The sequence below is a fragment of the Erithacus rubecula genome, assembly GCF_903797595.1.
Source record: "Erithacus rubecula genome assembly, chromosome: 3".
NCBI lineage: Eukaryota > Metazoa > Chordata > Aves > Passeriformes > Muscicapidae > Erithacus > Erithacus rubecula.
Genome location: NC_136689.1, coordinates 111492903 through 111511344, shown reverse-complemented (window position 1 = coordinate 111511344; position 18442 = coordinate 111492903). Strand labels below are relative to the sequence as shown.

Genomic DNA, 18442 nt, shown 5'->3' with positions numbered 1-18442 from the left:
GAGCTCTTAACTTGTAGTCATTGTTTGTTTTGCATGGAATGTATCATAGCTTGCTGTTTAAACTGCTTTGAAAGAAGAACCATTTGCATTCTTGATTTAAGCCTTTTGGGGTGTATGGAGCTTAGTGCTGTCATATCATGTGCAATCAACCTTTCTTCTTAGTGGAGATGCATGTGATTGTAAATACTGCTTCAAACACTGCAGGAGCTGCTGTTCTGAGGCCCCAGTCTGGGCTCCTAGATAGTCCTTAGCTGTGGCTATTTGCAAAGGCATAGAGCACAGTAAGAACAAATTCTCTCTTGCTTTTTCCTACTCAAAAACAGCACTAATGTATTGGTCTGAAAACAAGACAAGCATAAAATTGATCTCCTAACAGACCAGCTACAGATACATGTGTTGGGATAAATATTCCCCTAATCCTGTGCCTGAAGTTGGAGCATAAAAAGCTATCACTCCTTCTTTTCCTCATTTATATTGCTATCCTTCTCTTAGTAATCTTCAGCATTTTCATGTTTTGCTTAATGTTCTCAACCTTCTTTAACTCAAATCACCTTTGGGATGGCATTTCAATATGTCATTTAACAGAGCTGCAGTTCCTGGGTTTATCCAATCTCCCAGCTGTCTTAACCCAGGAACAAAGCAGTGTTGCACAAGGATTACTTTCTCTGTAGGACTTCAGGGTATCTTTTCCTGGGAGGAACTGTTCTGCAGTGAAAGACTTGAAACAGCATTTAATGGTTTATTTACAGCAATAAGCATTTACATTTGTAATGCTTCCTGAGTATGACTGAAGATCTATTTATTTCTCTTCTGGTCTTCCCTACTGCTGGTGTTGAGGTGCCTTGACACTGTATTTTACTAAATTGTGTTCAGTCAGAGATCCTGCCTTGAGTTTGACACCTAATGCCTATTCCAAGGCACAGCTGTTTCTTGGTAAAACAATCAGTGTATGGTTAGGCACTGTTCTCTCATTCCCCCAGTTTCTATAAGCTGGTGTGTGAGCTTGTTTTTCAGTAAGGTAAAGGTACTAAACCAAAGTGGTATTTATTTCAGCTGCTCTACATCCTTGGCTTAGCAGATAACTGGATTTTTATGTAATCAGTGAATGCATGTGGTGAAGCCACACATGGCAAAAGACTAAGCCATACCATGCACAGCTGCTGTACTAGTCTTAATCTTTGTTTGGTCTCTGTCCTGTTTCTTCACCTTTAAATTTATTTATTTCCCAGACATATCTGTGTGTAGGCAAAGATGATAGAATATGATTTTTCTACATTTGCCTGGAAATGGCTTGGGTGAATTCTGGATTGTCCTTTGTCACTAGGAGGCCTCCTGCTGAGCTAAACCAGATGAAAGTAACACAGAACTGAGGAGCCACAATCTTCAGGGTCAAACTACCTCAGAGAATATAACTTAACTTTCAGTTAAATATGGATGCATGGTATGCATAGCTCTTGAGTGCAGCTGAGGTTTCCCTTCTGCTGTAAAGCATGCTCACAAAACAGAGTCCTTACTCACTGCTTCATTGCCTAAAGCAACCATAGCTTTTTAAAGAGGAAAAACCTGTCAAGTTAACCCTGTTGATGACCGAGTACTTCCTTGAAATTTCTGTGAATTTATGCACATGCATTTAACCATAAGTTACTCTTCAATGCTAGCTAATATTTGCCTTAAAACAAGAGCTTTTTGATTATTCTTTTACTCTGGTTGCTATGTGCTATAGCTGGAAGTTCTTGCACTGATGTACTGGATTGCCCCAGTAGTTCCAGTGATCTGGCTGATAAAAAAAATAAGTACTGTCATTTTTACATTCCTCCAGCATAGGGTTGTCTTGGTTTAATTTTTTTTAGTTTTAGTCAGATTTGTTCTTAGTAGGGAGTCACAAGATCTAAGTAACCAAATGCCACTTGTCAAGCTGTAAACAAAGCGTTTTAAAGCCCAATTAGATCTGTAATCAGCCCTTGCTGACTCATCTGCTCCTAAGTAAAAACTGGTTAGAAGCAGAGATCAGTGTCTGGGCTCCAGGGATTTCACAGCTAAGCAAAGGAGCTTGGCAAAGCCTATAGAGATAGCCAAGGACTATGCCCATGAGGCTGAATTATAACAGTGCTACATGAAGCCACCAATTACTGCCAGTGTAGGCTTGCCACAGTGGTTACAGAAACACATCATTTAGTAACCAAACAGTCCCATTAAATTGGCTTGCAGGATGAATTTGATCACCTCTCCAGCCTGAAGTGCTGTAATGGTTTTCTCTGGGTTACCATTTGAGAAACAGCAAGCTGCATAAAAAGACTTCTTGACTGCTGAACTTCAGTCCTTCCTGGAAGAGCAGGTCTCCCAACCCTGCTTTTCCTGCAAACAGGAAAAGCTACAATTAGCTACAGATGCTGATGAGGAAGTGGCAGATGAGACTGTTTATTGCAAACTGCCAAGCTTTGAAGTGTTTGCTTTGCTTTTTGGCATGATCTCTTAAAATCCTTTGCAGTAAATGTCCCTTAAATGGACAAGCAAAAAATTAATTAAGATGCCACCACCCCCAGACCAATTCTGGATTCAAGTAAGTTCTGAAGGAATAGTTAAACTGATTTCCCCAAATTTATCTTTACAAAATAATACTTCTGAAGTATTATTATAGTGAAGTTCTTTACTTTGACTTTCCGTGCTGCTTCCAGCTATGAGGAAGACTGAAATCCTAGATTTCATAGCTGAAATCTGGAACAGAGCAGAGGGGGAAAAAATACTAAAAGGGCAATCATTAAACTTCAAGTCTTAGTTGAACATGCCTCTAAACCTGGTTGTGGCTGATCCCAATGATCAGCTGAGCCCCTCCTGAGCTGCTCACTCACCCTGCCCCACAGCAAGAGGGGCAAAAGACTCAAAAGGGCAATAGCTATGAAAATTTGTGGATTGCAATAGAGGGGAGAAGTAAGCAAAGGAAAAACAGAAAGTGGGGAAGAAAAAAAAGTCACGCAAAGGTAATCATTTCCCTATTCCCCTGATGCCCAGACCACCAACTGCCTTGGAAACATTCCTCCCCCAATTATTGCTGAGCATAATGTCAGATGTTGAACAGGTGTTGAATTTTCCTTTGGCCAGTTTGGGTCAGTGGTCCCAGCTGTGCTCCTGCTCCCTGAGGACAGGGAACAGAGTGAGAAGCAGGAGAGGCCTTGACACTGTGCACATATAGCTAAGCAAACACCCTGCTGTGTTATCAGCCCTGCTTTGGTCACAGGCCTCCAACACAGTCCCATATCCACTCCTGCAAGCAAACTAACTTCATCCCAGCCAGACCCAGCACACCCAGCAAGCTGCAGGCAGTTTTACAGTGAAATTGCAACTCTACAATTAGTACATCTTGTAGAACAGCTGGCTGCTATTCCATGCTAAGCTTCAGGTGTAAAGAATCATAAGAGGGTTTGGGTTGAAAGGGATTTAAAGATCACCTAGATCCCAACTCCCAGCTATGGGCAGGAACACCTTAAACACTTTGAGGGATGAGGCTTCCACAGCTTCTCTGGGCAACCCATTCCAGTGCCTCACCCCACTAACAGTGAAGAATTTTTTCCATTAAATACATCTTATTTAAACTAGCCCAGACCTACCCTTCCAGAACATTTCAATGTTAAAATTAGTAAGTTTTTAAAAATATTTTACACTGCATTTCCTATCTTGTTGGCTGAAACTGACCTTGATAAAACAAGCCTGTTTTAGCTCATCTTAAGTATGTACACACACAGGATGTAAAGTTTTGGTCATTTATTTGGTTATGTCTGAATCCTTAGAAGAACATGGTTAAGGCGAGAGATAAGCATATTAGTTACAATTCATATAACAAGTAATAAAAAGATTCGAGTATCTGTACACTACTTTAATTAACCCTTACTTACTGACTGATGCCTTGAGCTATATTCAGCTAGGTGGCATTTTTGTGTAAACAGTATTTACTAGAACAAAAAATTAACTAGTACTTGCCTTACTTCTAATACACTATTTCAAATCTACACTTGCAAACAAAAAGCAGTAAAAATACTCATTTGTCTTAGACATACAAAGCACACCATTGTCCTGGGTAACAACATGTAGTTGCAAGTGATACCTGGTTCCTTTAGTTGCAATGGCTTATAGTAGTAGTAAGCTAAATAAAAGACCTACGAAAAGAAGTTGTAACACAACTGGAATTTCACATTTGTCAAGCATGTAAGGCTGCAAGTTTTACAGTGTGTGAATACACAAGATATGGTGACATTCCCAGCCATTATAGATGCAAATGCTTGATGCAGCATATCTTCTCTCAGCCTCCAGAAAGGCTCATGTGCAGAGAAAGAGATCACTGAGTATATTAGCCCAAATTTAGTGGAATCATCATTATATATATGTACACACACATCCATGGTGCAAGTTTAGACTTCAGGAATAGAATGATCCATCAGGCTCTTCATGATGCTAGTTGCCATCCTAAGGAAAAGGAAAAGGCATTCAGGTTTGTGAGACAACTACAGAAGACCACTCAAGTTCCTGCTCACAATAGCTTTGTCATTGCCAGCCCTTTAATACAAACCAGAAGCTGGACTTTCACCCCACTATTTTTGACAAGCTACAGACAGCTGCAGCAAAATGCACATCCAGATGAAAAAGAAGCCCACAATACTCAACACTTCTATTAGCACCTGAGCTGTGTTGTTGATATCTTTCAGGGTATGGGCATGTGTGCAAGCAAGAGAACAAGGGAAGGAGTGGGAAGAGAGGGAAAGGTGTCTGTTAGAATGAAAACTGCTTTGTAGAAACAGGATAACAAGCCAAGGAGGTTGAACAGGGAAAAAAAAAAAACAAAAAAAAAAACACAAACAAAAAAAAAAAAAACCCCAGGAATCAGTTGCACTACAAACAACATTTTAGTTACAAGGTAACAAATACTTGTAGTATCCAGTTCTCAGAAATTCAGGCTTAGTCAAAAGAAGTCTAGAAAAAGTTTTTTCCAGAGACGACAAGGCAAAGGATCATCACAAACATAGAAGAGGCTATTTTTGACCAAAAGATCAGATTAAACAAATTTCAGGCACCCCCACCCCTCTTTCAGTCTTCAAGTAAAGTTTGTAATTAGATCTTATCATGAATACACTTTATAGTTGCTGTCCACTCAATTATAATTAACACCACAGCTGCTTTGTATTACCCACCTCTTTATTATATAGTCATAAATACTGGAAGGCATGACAGTGATGGTCACTACATTTCCAGCTGTTGCCAAGATGTCTGCAACCTGCGAGTCCTGTTAGTAAACAAGAAGTCATATGAGCAACACAACTTAAGCTGACTAAGAAAGCAGCAGTTCAAGAGCTTTTTCTAGACACATTTCATGTGGCTTTGAGACCCCCCCTGCCCCCCAGCTCCTTGTTTGGAGCACTCAACCTTCAGGACAGTTCACTGAAACTGCAACACCACTTTCCAGATGTTTGGTCAGGAGTATCTTGCACGAACTGACTAGAGAACAAGGGACACAGATGTCATACACAATTCCTGCTGAAATTCAATGCAGGTTGGAATAAGGAAGCTTACCCTTTGTTTTGCCAGCAAGGTTGGACTACAGATAAAAACAGAGGGTCAGCCTTGCCAGGTAGAGGCAGAGAGGATGAGAATAAGCTGCCCTGACAACCAATACAAAAGTGCATAGAAGCCCAAAACATTTGTCTCTCCAGTCAAGCCACATCACGACTGAAGTTATTATTTTATGAACACTACACAACATACTACAACCTTTTCTCCCTCTAAAAAACACACTATGCAAACATAAAAGGCTCACAGCTATCAAACACCCCACACACAGTAGCCATTTTACCTTCAACCCAATTACATTCTGGCCATTAATTTCACAGATGTTGTGCTCTGTCAGAAGGCCATTTCTTGCAGCAGAACTGTCTTTCACTATTGAGGTTATTTTTCCATTCTTGAATATGAAACCAACATGCCCCGTGCTGTCCTTATGCATGGTAATAATTCGTTCAAAAGGTCTAAAAAGACATTTAAAATACAAAGCAATGACTTCAGTCTACTAAACCACAGAAAAAAAAACACATGCTACTTTAGCATCTTTAGCTTATTAAAATAATTGTAGTCTAAGGGACCCATATGTTTTCTATAATGAAGTTGTTCGGTTTAATTTCATTTTATTAATACTGTTATATTAAAATATACTTATTTATAAACCTTACATGTTTTCCCTATTCTACAGACATTTCACCATAATACAAAAATCCCATACAGTATCCACTCACTCACTACCCCAACCAAACATCCATTAAAAATTATGTTATCTACAACCATTTTAAGGTTGATAAAATAGCGCAGGTAGTTTTAACAACTGTAGGTAGACCACAGGATTCTGAGAGTACAAAGCTTCCCCAACAACATTTCTACTGCTTTGGGGACAATAAACCTTTAAATTGTGTCTTTAAAAGGCAGCAGGTACAGGAAGGGGGTGGCATGTTGGGCACATAAGTGGTAGACAGAGCAGGGAATTTACTGCCACAGTATTTTAATTCAGTGTTTGAAGTAACTGCCCTGATCAAAGCAACTGCCCTCCACTGAGTCAGGCTTGGTTCTTAAGCAAGAAGGAACATGGAAAAAGCTTTGAGGCATATACTTAGTCACATGAAGTATCATCTGTCTTCTTGCAGCCTACAGGCCTTATGTTGAATCTGGCCTGTTGTTACTACATACAATTAGCTACAAGATCATTATTTTAAAAACATATTGAGTCATCAAGCATACTTTTAGTAAAACTGGCATTAATCCTGTGTAAGCAATAGAGTTCACAAGAAAAGCTATCATGCTACATGTAATGCAAATTAATTAATATATCAAACATTTTGTTACTATCTTTCATTGTTGACTTTCACTTATACTAAATAAAAAAAATTTATCTGAAAAAAAGCACAGAACTCTTCAATTCAGAGTTTAAATTTAACTTGTGGCATCTCTCACTCACTAGTTTATCATGTAAAAATGTTACACCCCATCATGCTGGGAAGTTTACAAGTTAGGAACCACTTTGATTGTTCCCCACAAAAAGGAACATTTCTGAAGATCTTTACTAAAAGTACATGGACAAACAGATTTTGTTAGACCTGCTCAAGCAAGGGGAGACCCAAACCCCTCAGAATTACTCAGAGATAGATAATGGCAAATCCATATCTGCAGTTGGCTTTACCTGTCCCGAATGATCATTGAAATCCTTTCTGCAGAAGCCTGTTTCAGAACTTTATGTGCTTTATCAGAACTCCATCCTGCACAGTTTTCACCATTGATCTGCAGAACTTGGTCCCCAAACCTCAGGCCAGCAAGGGATGCTGGAGAGTTTGCCTGGACTAACTGGACAAATATACCCTACGAAAGAGGAACAAAAAGGGAGGGGAGTAGAAGGGGAAGTTCTTGCTTAAAGAAGAAGACCAGTCACAGAACACACAGCCCCTTTAAGTTTCCCATGCTACACACTATCAGCCAAACAGACAAGACAGAAGGACTTGCTAATTATCTCTTCTTAAGGGGCACTTTTGAAATTTTAGTTTGTTTCTAGATGTACTCAAAAGTCTGACAGATAATGCCAGAACAAAGTTCAAAACCAAGCAAATCTGTCTAGATCCCTAAATATTAAAATAAAAAAAATCATGAGCATAACATTAAAGTCTTAAGCAAAGGGGTAAATACTTGTCTGTTCTAACAGGTATTACAAAACTATTTCTAGTCAAAGTAGCCCTAAAAACAAAGTAAAGCATATCAAAGCAAATTATAAATAATATTTTTCAGGGTGAGGGATGTTAAAAGAAACCAACACCAATTCATATTACTCTAAGAAAACCTCATTTTCTGCATAAGAAGAACTACAGAAAAGTATTTTAACCCTTTATGCTACCATAAGTACAAAACATTCAGATTAAATAGCTTAAATAGTTTAAGCACGTCTAATAAAAACAGGAGATGCTTCTAAGCTGTGGGCAGTTTTCTGCATACTGCTGAACATTAAGTACTGCCCAGTGCTTCCACAAAGGTAAAGGCAAGAAGTCCTGAACTGATAAAAAGTATTACAGCAGCCATGGAAGGACAAGTTCACACTCCACACTGAAACAAAATAAATATTGTATGTATTTTTCAGGTCTTATAAAACACATGGCATTAAACCACAGCTGTAAATTCAGATCCTAGTCCAGAGAGCTGGAAATCTAGTTAAAAGTCTAATGAAGGACTTAAAAATTCTGGTAACAGGTAAGAAACTATTATACAGAAAACTATTTTGTCACCATACACTAACTTCACTACTAATATAGTCCAGCAGTAAAATCTCTAGAGGCAAAAGCAACTTCTACACTTACATTATCAACAGACTTAAGGCGAAGTCCAATTCTGCCATCCTGATCTTTACACAGAATTGCTTCACGGATGCCTTGCTTAATTTCTGCTCTGCGAATTCCAACATCATTTCCAGTCACTGGAGCTACCATGTAATTAGTGGAAGGTCGTGTTACCAGTTGCTGATTAAAACAAAATAGCCAGACAATTTAGTTTCAACTTTTAAGAATAACTGTAAGTCAGTTTGTATGAAGTGATATTTTAAAAAAACAACACACAAAATAAGCCACAACACCAGGTCTCCCCCACCCCCTCCCAACATTGGAAATGGACTGCTCAGTTTCAGAACAGACTAAAATAGGCACTGCTACTTAAATAATTCACCTCTCAGTCAAGTAGGGTACGTAAGGCAAATAACAGTCAGCTCTCTAGAATGCTAGATACACATTTAGTCTTTACACCTTTGTTTTCTAAAATATACTTGACTGGTACCTACACCCTGTGGCTGAGCAGCTGCCACTGCTAAGTTTCTCTGCACCTCTTCCTCATTGAGGCTCAGGCCCATATACTGAGAAAGTTCTGGGTACAATCTGGGGTACAAGCCTACAGGAGAAAAACAAAACAAAAATCAATACAGTTGTTGGTTTAACAGAAGGAGCAGTTAACTGCTTTTACATGCACAATTACCTCAATAAATCTTATGCTGTTATAATTTTTTAATTGGAAAATTATGACAGAAAACCCACTTGAATCAGAATTGTTATTCTGGAATTGTTTAGAAGAATAATCAGACAATTGACAGTTCTGAGATAAAGAATTTAAAGAACTTTCAGTTTCAGTTACTCTATTCACCCTTTACAACATAACAATAAGACACATGGTGCCATGTTCCAAAACTAACACTGTGCTGCATTCCATGAGGACATGCCCTTAAACTCTAGAACTTCTGGGCAATTAGTGGAGAACTACTCTCTTCCCCATCCCAAACGAGGTGTGGAAGAACACACACACAGACCTTGTACCAAGTTCAAAACAGCGCTGGCAAGAGGTATTCCTACCAAGGAATGGGAAGGTTTCTGCAGAAGTCTCCTGGTTCTAAGGTTCACACTACAGTCTGCTTTGAGTCTTCATGAAAAAGCAGCTGTCACTTTCTCACAGCTTCAAACTGAAGGAGCTTTATAAATGCCTCTCAACAATCCAAAACACACAAAGCCTTTTAAATACCCCTCTATACCCAAGCAGAGCAAGTGCTAGGGGTGGGAGGAAAGGAAGCTGAAGTGACTGACTTGTCAGACCTTGAGCTGAATAACTCTGGAAATAAACTTGATATTGCTCTTGACGTTCCACAGGTCATTAACAGGTGCCATTTAACAAGTGCCAGTTATGAGAGCTCTTAAGAGTCCCCCTGATAGTCTCACTAAATGAGTGGGAACAGAAAAGGCTACTTGGTGAGAGAGGTAGTGGAAAGGAGGGCTTCAGAAGCAACTAGACTCCCCAGTACACAAAGCTTAGGTTTCTAGTGCTCATTTATGGCTACAAATGCATAAAAACAGCTATTAAAAGAATCCATGTCTGACCAGAAATGGAAAATAACTTTTCTGGGAAGGAGCAAAGGTCAGTGAAAGGTGAATACCAGTATAAACAAGAGATTTTTTTGCTCTTTAATAGGCTGCTTTGCATGAGAGCTGTCTGATCATATTTCTGGACTAACCTACTAGCTGATAGCTTCATCAATATTGATCAACAAGCTTTTGATGAATAAGGTTTCTATTTTTGCTTGCTTTTTCAAGCCCCTGGGATTTTACATAACACAGCACAAGATTTCTGCAGCTACCCAATTCTTCAGTTTTGTTCTTTAATAAAGGTCACAACACAGGATGCATCTTTGCTGGCTGAATTATATCCTCATTTAAAAGAGAGAGTACTCCAAGTAATGAAACACATACTAGAACACAAAAACTCCTGATGCTGTAGTCTCCAGTTTCTGTCAGGACAGATGCATTTCCAGTGGGTCTGGCATATCCTATAGATGATGTAAGGCCTTCTTTTATTTGGGATATACTGAATGATTAATCACTCTTAAGCCACAGAATTTCAGAGCAATTCATGTACAAACTGATGTCAAAATTATGTTTTGGTTCCTGCTGGCCAAATACATGCAGGATAATTCGAACTATGGACAGCAGTAAAAATGCTGCCAAGACTGCTGAAGCAAACTCAGATCTAGTCTGTGAGGTTAGGCCAGATAAGTATGTAATCCAGAAAGGATCTACCAGAGGCAACTCTGGTGAGCTATGCAAACTCCTGCCTTAAAGTCACTGTAGACACAGAAACACCCAGAGGAGAACTAGAGACAAAGTTCCATCCACCAGTCTTTAATAACTGATCAGCCAGAGTTCCTGACCACCATTCTGGCACTGCTGCTGGTCCTGCTGGTTAGAGGCTTTAGGCCTTTTAGACCAATTTACTAAAGCAGAGCCCCAATCTCAAACATACCTGTGCACCTTTGTGGATGTACATGTGCATGGGAAAAAAGGAGAAATTACAAGCACAAATCATTCAGCTTTAGATCTAATGGATTCCCCACCATACATTTGATTCCAAAATCTGCTGGAAGCTTAATGTTGATTGCACAACAAGATTAAGTGCCTACTTCCTGGGCACTTCTCTTGTTGACAGAGATTTGTCTTTGTCCCAAAGCAAACTCCTGTGTAGTGGAAAGACTCTGACTCATGCTCTCCTCTAAAAGCTTACAAATACATATGTGATAAATAAGGACAATTAAGTGTCTGAGGTAAGAGCTAACAAAGTTCAAAGGTACCAACGTCAAATCTTGTCATGTTAGGCTCACTCGGAAAAGGCTGCAAAAAGAGAAGGGTGACTGCTTGCCACAACTTCCTTTAATAAGCAAACACTGGTTTTTTGACTCCTATAGCATCGTACCAAGGTGGGTGTTGGCATTTCCGAAATGTAAACAGGTTAACATTTATTTCCCTTTGTAAATAGGGTAACATATTTATAGCTATTTTTGGCTGTACTGTTAACTTCATAACTGCTTTCACAACATTAGGGTACTATGCTGTACATGAGCTTACCTCCATCACTAGGAATTGGAGCAGAAGCTTCAGACAAGATTGCTGGATTAGCTGGATTTGAAGAAAAGGCAGTCTGAGCCTAAAACCAAAGAAATTCACACATGTTATCTTGTCTTATAAGAAAAAATAAATTGTAATTATGCAGGCAGGAGACTCAGTATTTTCTTTTTTCTTGTACATGCTGTTTACTATTCATCTTGAAGTAAGGAAGACAAGCTTTTTATGTGAAACAGCTTCAATACAACATGCTGTAATAGTATCAAAACTACTTTGGCAGATCGACTCACATGTTCCTCAGAGACCAAGCTACAGTGATAATGCAGAAAGGCTTTCCTGTCAACCTGTTCTGTTTACGTCATCAAGCAATTTAAAAAGCCAAAGGAAACATTACCTTTGTCCAACAAAGCTTATAACTAAGTTTTATGGCACAATCTTTGGCAGAGCGTTTTGCAATTACTTTTTTCAGCTGGATAGCAGCAGTTTTACTTGTTCATACCGTTTACAGACATTATTGGTGAGATCAATAGTTCTTTTCAGGTGTCAAGTTCTACTTGTCAGTTCTACTAGCATAGTATCTTCTGAAAGAAGCAGACCTTCCTAGATGATTTTTCTACAGCACTTGCCATTACAGTGAACACATTAAGCTTTATTTCTGTATTTCTGACGGGCTTATTTTACTAAGTTCTCATATATTTATGAGTCAGTTTCCTTCCTTCTCAATACATCAGCTCTATTTTTTGGCCTTGTGTGTTCATGACCAGTGAAAAATACAGCCTTAGAGAGGCCTCTTAAGCATGATGGAAATAGCTATCCCAGTAACTTTCCTGAGGTTGAATGTCAAAAGTGGAGGGGGACTGGGGGAGGAAGTACTCAATGCATAGTGAAACATTATGCTGAACAGAACACATAAATTTTCTAACACAACATGACAGTCAAATTACTTCATTATGTTAAGGAAATACTTAAAAATAGAAGACTTCTCAGTCCTGTACACTCCAGGAAGTTGTCTTTAAAAAAAGTTTCACAGCAAGAATGAGTCATTATTTAGCAATATCACATGTATTTAGAAGCACAGGCTCCAATTCCAATGATGGACAAAAAGACTAGGTTAGAATAATATTTAATGTAACAAATCTGTTTGTTTTAGCCAGCAGTCATTTGAATCTTACTCACTCATTGCAGATACAGACATCTTTCAGCACTCTGCCCCCTCTTCTCCTAAGAATGCTCTCAGACTTATTTAAAGAGACAGCATTTTTATAATGTATTTTTTGAGAGAAGGAGATAATTTAGCCTTTGATACCAGCAGGTCCAGGGAAGGGATTCTACCTCAGCTCTTGTGAGACCCTACCTGGAGTGCTGTGTCCAGCTCTAGGATCCCCAGCACAGGAAAGACATGAACCTGCTAGAGCAGGTCCTGAAGAAATGATCACAGAAGCAAGCTGAAGATGTAACACCTCTGCTAAGAAAAGGCTGAGAGAGCTGGAGCTGTTTAGCCTGGAGAAGAGAAGGCTCTGGGGAGACCTGACAGCAGCCTTCCAATAATAAAGGGGGCTTGTAAGAAAGATAATGACAAACTTTTTAGCAGGGCCTGTTGTGATAGGGCAAGGGTAAATATTTTAAACTAAGAGAGGGTTAGATTTAGATTTATACCAGATATGAGAAAGAAGTTTTTTAAAATGAGGGTGGTCAAGCACTGGAACAGGTTGTCCAGAGAGGACAACCCACCCTTGCAATGCCCCACCCTTGAAGACATTCAAGGTCAGGCTGGACAAGGCTCTGAGCAAACTGGTGGAGTTGAGTATATCCCTGCTTGCTGCAGAGGACTTTTACCCAAACTACTCAGTGATTCTATGAAAAGTATTAGTGAAAAATGGAATACCTTACTGATTACATTTATGAAAATTTTCAACTGCAATATATGTACTCTAGCAGTTAGTCAATAAAAGGCCAAAGGAGCACATTCTTGGCTTCAGGCTACTCAATTTTTAGTTCAGCATTACCAGACTGTAGATAAAGGACTGTGGTTATATAAGAAGAATGGAGTGGGCGGACATGACAAGGAGAAATCCCAACATAGCAACCACAACTTCAAAAACCCCACCCCACACATACAAACACAGATGAGACAAGGCATTGCACCTTGGGACAGCACAGGAGAGTTAAGAAGCTGTTCTTGCAGTTTGCTTGATTGCTTCCCAAGGAAAACAGCAAGAACAGAAGTAGCAGCCACCTTAAAACACATTATAAATCCTTGCTGTTGTTTCAACCAGGAAGGAATGCAGATTAAGTTCAGAAAAAGGTAAAACGTTGAAGAAAGTAATGGAACTCCTTGTGAAATACATCCACATCAAACTTCTCATAGAGCTTTTAATCCATTAAAGTGTTTATCATTATTTTGTTTCACACATACTTAGTCCTCATGATGTCTAATAATAAAACTACCAATATTCTTACACATAAAGGGTTTGGCACAAAGGTGATAATCTTGGATGTACTGTGAGAACTGGCCACTACTATGAAATAGCCAGAGGACAAGTCTGATTCCAGATGGCATTAAGACAGCCAGTACTTCATTATTTTTTCTTTTGTGCTCAATGACCACATTAACTTTCTGCCACAGATTTGGACACGGGGAATGAGATGTAGATGATTTATTAATTTAGTCATCAAGTCAGAGCTGAAGTATGTGAAGAGACTGACTACATTAATCTGCTTAAGACCATGTATCTATACTTCAAAACACCCAAACATATTAAAGACAAATTAACACAAATGAATATATAAAGCAAAACAAATATATCCAAATAAGCATTAATCATAATAGATCAAAGTAAGCAGGTTGTCTTTTCCCTTTCAGAGAAGATGGTAAAACAAGTTCTCAATTACAATTAAGTCTCCCCTTTCCTGGATTAAATATCAGATACACTATTGTCATCAGAACTCATCTTGTTTAAAGTCCACCATACCTGAATAACTTTGTCCACCTTCAGATCTTCTAGGGAAGGATAGAGAGACATTTTGATGAAGTCTTACTGGCAGACTGGAAAAAAACAAATGGGAAAGCAAACAAACAACATGATTAACTTTCAGATATTTACTGAGTTTAACTCTTTTTTTTTTTTTTTTTAATAAATTAACCAGACTAAGTGCTAAATAAGTGTTCTGTGACCTGCCAGTCAGCAGTAAAGATATCTGGCACTACAGATGAATTCCATTAAGACTACCCATTTAATCTGTTATCAGTAGCAGCCTTTGGATAATAGGCTTTATTTAATATACTTAGCAATGTCAAAGTTTAGGTCTCAATGAGAACCTACACAGAGAAAAATGTTTCACAGGAAGCAAAGAGAGACTTTAGGAGGCCAAGATGCAATTATGATGAGGGTTAAGAGGAAAAAACCTAATCACCCTCCTCCCAACAGGGACAGTATTTTATATACAACTGTGGAAGCTTGCACTGTTGTCTAAAACATTTAAACACTTTCAACACTTCTAATTTTCCACTGACCTGCCTTTGGCTGGGATAGAACTAATTTCTTCCTAGTGCTGTGTTGTGGATTTAGGATGAGGATATTAATAACACACTAATTGTTTTCATTGTTGCTAAAAAGTGTTTATACTAAGTCAAGGGCTTTTCAGTTTCTCACGGCCTTCCAGTGAGAAGGCTGGAGAGGCACAAAGAGCTGGCAGGGGACACAGCCAGGACAGCTCACCCAAGCTGGCCAAAGGGATACCAAATGGCATCATGCCCAATATATAAACTGGGGGGAAAACTGCCAAAGGCATGGGCATTGGTCAGCAAGTGGTGAGAGGTGACAATATACGTCACTCATTTTATATATTCCAACTCTTCTAATTTTTTTTTTCTTTTCTGTCACATTAAACTACCTAATTACATTAACATGGGTTATTACATCAACCCATGACTTTTCACTTTACTCTTCTGATTCTCTTCCCCCACTCTGCTGGGGCAGGAGGAACCAGCAAGCAATTTTGTGGCACTCAGCTGCTGGCTGGGGTTAAATCATGAGATCCAGCAAGAAGCCACTAGAGAGAACTGGCTTCCCATGCCCATTTGCAACACATTAATGGCAGAAAGAGACCTGTATGAACTAGGAAGATTCAGTCAGTGGTGAGTTTCAAAACACAGAGATTCCAAGCTGGCTCTCACGTGATGTTCAGAGAGCCCTGTGACAACTTATCAGGAAGTAATGCAAAAAAACAAGGGGGAAAAAAAGCCCTAAGCAAAACCAAAAAAGAAAAAAAAAACAAAAACACTTCACATGATATTCTAAGGAACCATACTGACACCCAGCTCTGCTAGAACCAGTCACCTGAGGCTTCAGGAAATCCCATTTTTCCAGAGCTCCTTTAATCACATCTCACTGAGATCAGCTGAACTTCTGAAACCCACAATAAAACATTCCACATCACTACATGGGAACATTTTAGTGAGAGGGATGGCGAGGGACATAACCAGAAGACAACAAAATGTGATACAGTTTTGCATGTCACAGAAGGTACTGAGAACACAGTTAATACAGAAGTTTTATTAAAAGTTTTTGGGTTGGTGTTCATTTCCTCATCCAAGAAAGAGAGGTTCTTACTAATATAGCAATTTACCAAAAAATTCAGACTAAAAGTGATCATTGCATAAATCCTTGAGGTATTGCTTCTTTAAGTGCAGATATGAAGTCCATTTCTAAATGAACACCACACAAGCAGATGCCTAATAGGATACTGCAGTAGCACAATAGACATCTCTTCATATTACACTAAATCCATCAACAGCTTTTATGCTTGTTCAGCAGTGCCCAACAGCACCAGTATCATGTCAAACTGCAATTAAAACTTCAAAAAAGCATGCCCTAAATTTGACAGAGATCTAAACTGTAAACATGGTCTGTTATATTACATTAATTAATTGCCACTGACTTTTCAGATTAATTGTTGCAACTCTACCAAGAACAGTCAAAGCCTGGAAAGTATAAATTAAACACACATATTTAAGGCCAGTTTGAAGTTCTGTTTTAATCCAGCATTGACCTGAAAAATGAAATGCTTTTGCTCATCCAAAATGGATAATAGCAAACATGAGCCAAAGGCCTTGGTCAGGTAAGTGGTTCCTGGATGTTCCATTCTGCTGCACACACCAGTCAAAGCACATGGGACTTGGCATCTCCATTTGTGCTACAGCTGCCCTGGTAGATTCAGGTGCTGGTCCCAGCACTGGCTCTTGTTCAAAGCACACCCCTGGCAGCAAGCAGAAAAAGAGGGCAGGCCAAGGACAGTGTGTTCCCAAAGGAGTCACCCCACAGCAGGGTGAGGAGGGGCCCAACAGCAGCACTTTTCAAGTGGTGATCTCTGGCATCCACAGAGCTGCAGAGCACAGCACAGGGAGTGCCTGGTCCCCTGCCCCAGTGACCAACTTCCATGGAACACCCTGGCCAGCTTTATTTCTCCTCCACAGACCAGTCTCTGCCCACAGTTACTTGGTTACATTTGTCAGAAAGGCAAACCTCCACTAGTTTATAAAGAGGTGCACAGTGCTTCCTGTAGAAAAGCATCAGCAAAGTTGGACACACAGTAGTGTTCAGATTACATAAGACAACACTCCAGAAGTTTATCCTGCCCTTGGCAAACCCCTCAGCCTCCCCTCCCCAGCCAAGGGTCAACAAACCCAAGTGTTTGTCACCAAATATCTGCTGAGCTGGCTCCGTTGTCACCAGTTCCTGGTTTTGGTTTTCCAACTAAATGGCCAGAGCAACAGTCACCACTGTAATTGCATTCAGTGAGCTCATAACTTTGCACATGGTAACACAAATATCCCCCACTAGATAATGAGAGAGCCATAAGAATATTGTATTTACTTTAAAAAAGGATTTTTATGTAACAATTGCCACTGTCACAGATCACCAGTAACTGCAGGAAGAAATTCTCCAGGACTTCCGAGCAATGTTATTCACAGGATAAACATGAATTTCAGCTGCTGCTCTAACGGCTTTAGGCACTAGGGAGTGGATACCACAAAACGTGAGTCACTGCAACCTCCTCTTCTGTCTTAAAAATCTACACCAACATCAGGATCACCTACCCCAGTCATTTCCGTACTTCCACGTACTTTGAGGAGACCAAGTGTTTAGGGAGGTAGAAGTGAAAACAAAAGCAAGGGCATGGGGCAGGAGCTGCAACTCACCTGGCGACCCGCAAAACCTGGCAGTAAAGACCTCGCCCCCTCGCACACACTTGGCTGGAAAGTCTGACCGCCCCTGCCAGCACGTCCCACTAAGGAGATCCTGTTTGCCAAAGGGAAGTACCGGGCCAGCGATCAGAGAAGTATGAAAGGCGTCACTCGTGACAGCCTGAGCCTGCCAGCAGGAAGTCTCGAAGGTGGGAGTGATCCCGAACTGCTTTCGGTGGCTTGGCTGGGAGGGGACGCGCTTCCCGACGCATTCTTCAGGTCGGAAAGAATGAACACAGCACAGGATGGTCCTGCTAAACCCCAACCTGGCCAGCCTGTGGGGACTGCTGTCTTTGAAAGCACCAGCAGCCAAAACTGTGGGAGGTGTGGAGGAAAAAAAAGAAAGCCAAAACAAAAACCGCCACCCCATACGTTTTCCTCCTGTAGCCCGTAGAAAAAGTACAGCAGGCCATAATGTTGGCACCTATACTGGAACACTGGATCCCTCTTCCAGAAATTAGAAGCATATGAGCCCCAAAATTTATCTTTAAAGCAGATCGAGGACAACACCTCCCGAAGGTCAGGCCGAGACATCACGAACCGAGGAACGGTTTCGTAAGGCACGTTCTCCACTAATAACTCAGTATTTCCCTTCTGATACATATCTCATTAGCCTGGCAGCAATTGCCCTCATTATGCGTTCAGCTCGAAAACCTGCTGCCTCCATTTCAGACCTGAAGCCGGGCTCGCCTGCCCGAAAAGGCCCGATCACTGCAGCACCTTTCAGCCCGTCTCAAGAGAACTTAACACAAACGCC

The 18442-nt window shown here is 40.1% G+C and overlaps 1 protein-coding gene across 1 annotated transcript; it reads right to left on the bottom strand.

Annotated features, from left to right (window-relative positions):
• Positions 1–3744: 3744 nt before the first annotated feature.
• Positions 3745–14536, bottom strand: SDCBP (syndecan binding protein). Its single transcript, XM_079302718.1, has 8 exons — positions 14411–14536; positions 11442–11520; positions 8843–8949; positions 8370–8528; positions 7211–7386; positions 5840–6011; positions 5181–5272; positions 3745–4458 (listed from the first exon to the last, which is right to left on the bottom strand). Exons 1-8 carry the CDS (start codon positions 14459–14461, stop codon positions 4404–4406), a joined length of 891 nt encoding a protein of 296 aa, XP_079158844.1. The 5' UTR covers positions 14462–14536; the 3' UTR covers positions 3745–4403.
• Positions 14537–18442: the final 3906 nt, after the last annotated feature.

Bases quoted from the DNA above. Each gene is read 5' to 3' on its own strand.
- SDCBP (XM_079302718.1), bottom strand. From the start codon at position 14,461: ATGTCTCTCTATCCTTCCCTAGAAGATCTGAAGGTGGACAAAGTTATT. The intron at 8,950-11,441 runs GTAAGCTCATGT...TTTCTCCTGTAG, and splicing joins TCCAATTCCTAGTGATGGAG to GCTTGTACCCCAGATTGTAC. The intron at 8,529-8,842 runs GTAGGTACCAGT...TGTTTTAATCAG, and splicing joins CAGCTGCTCAGCCACAGGGT to CAACTGGTAACACGACCTTC.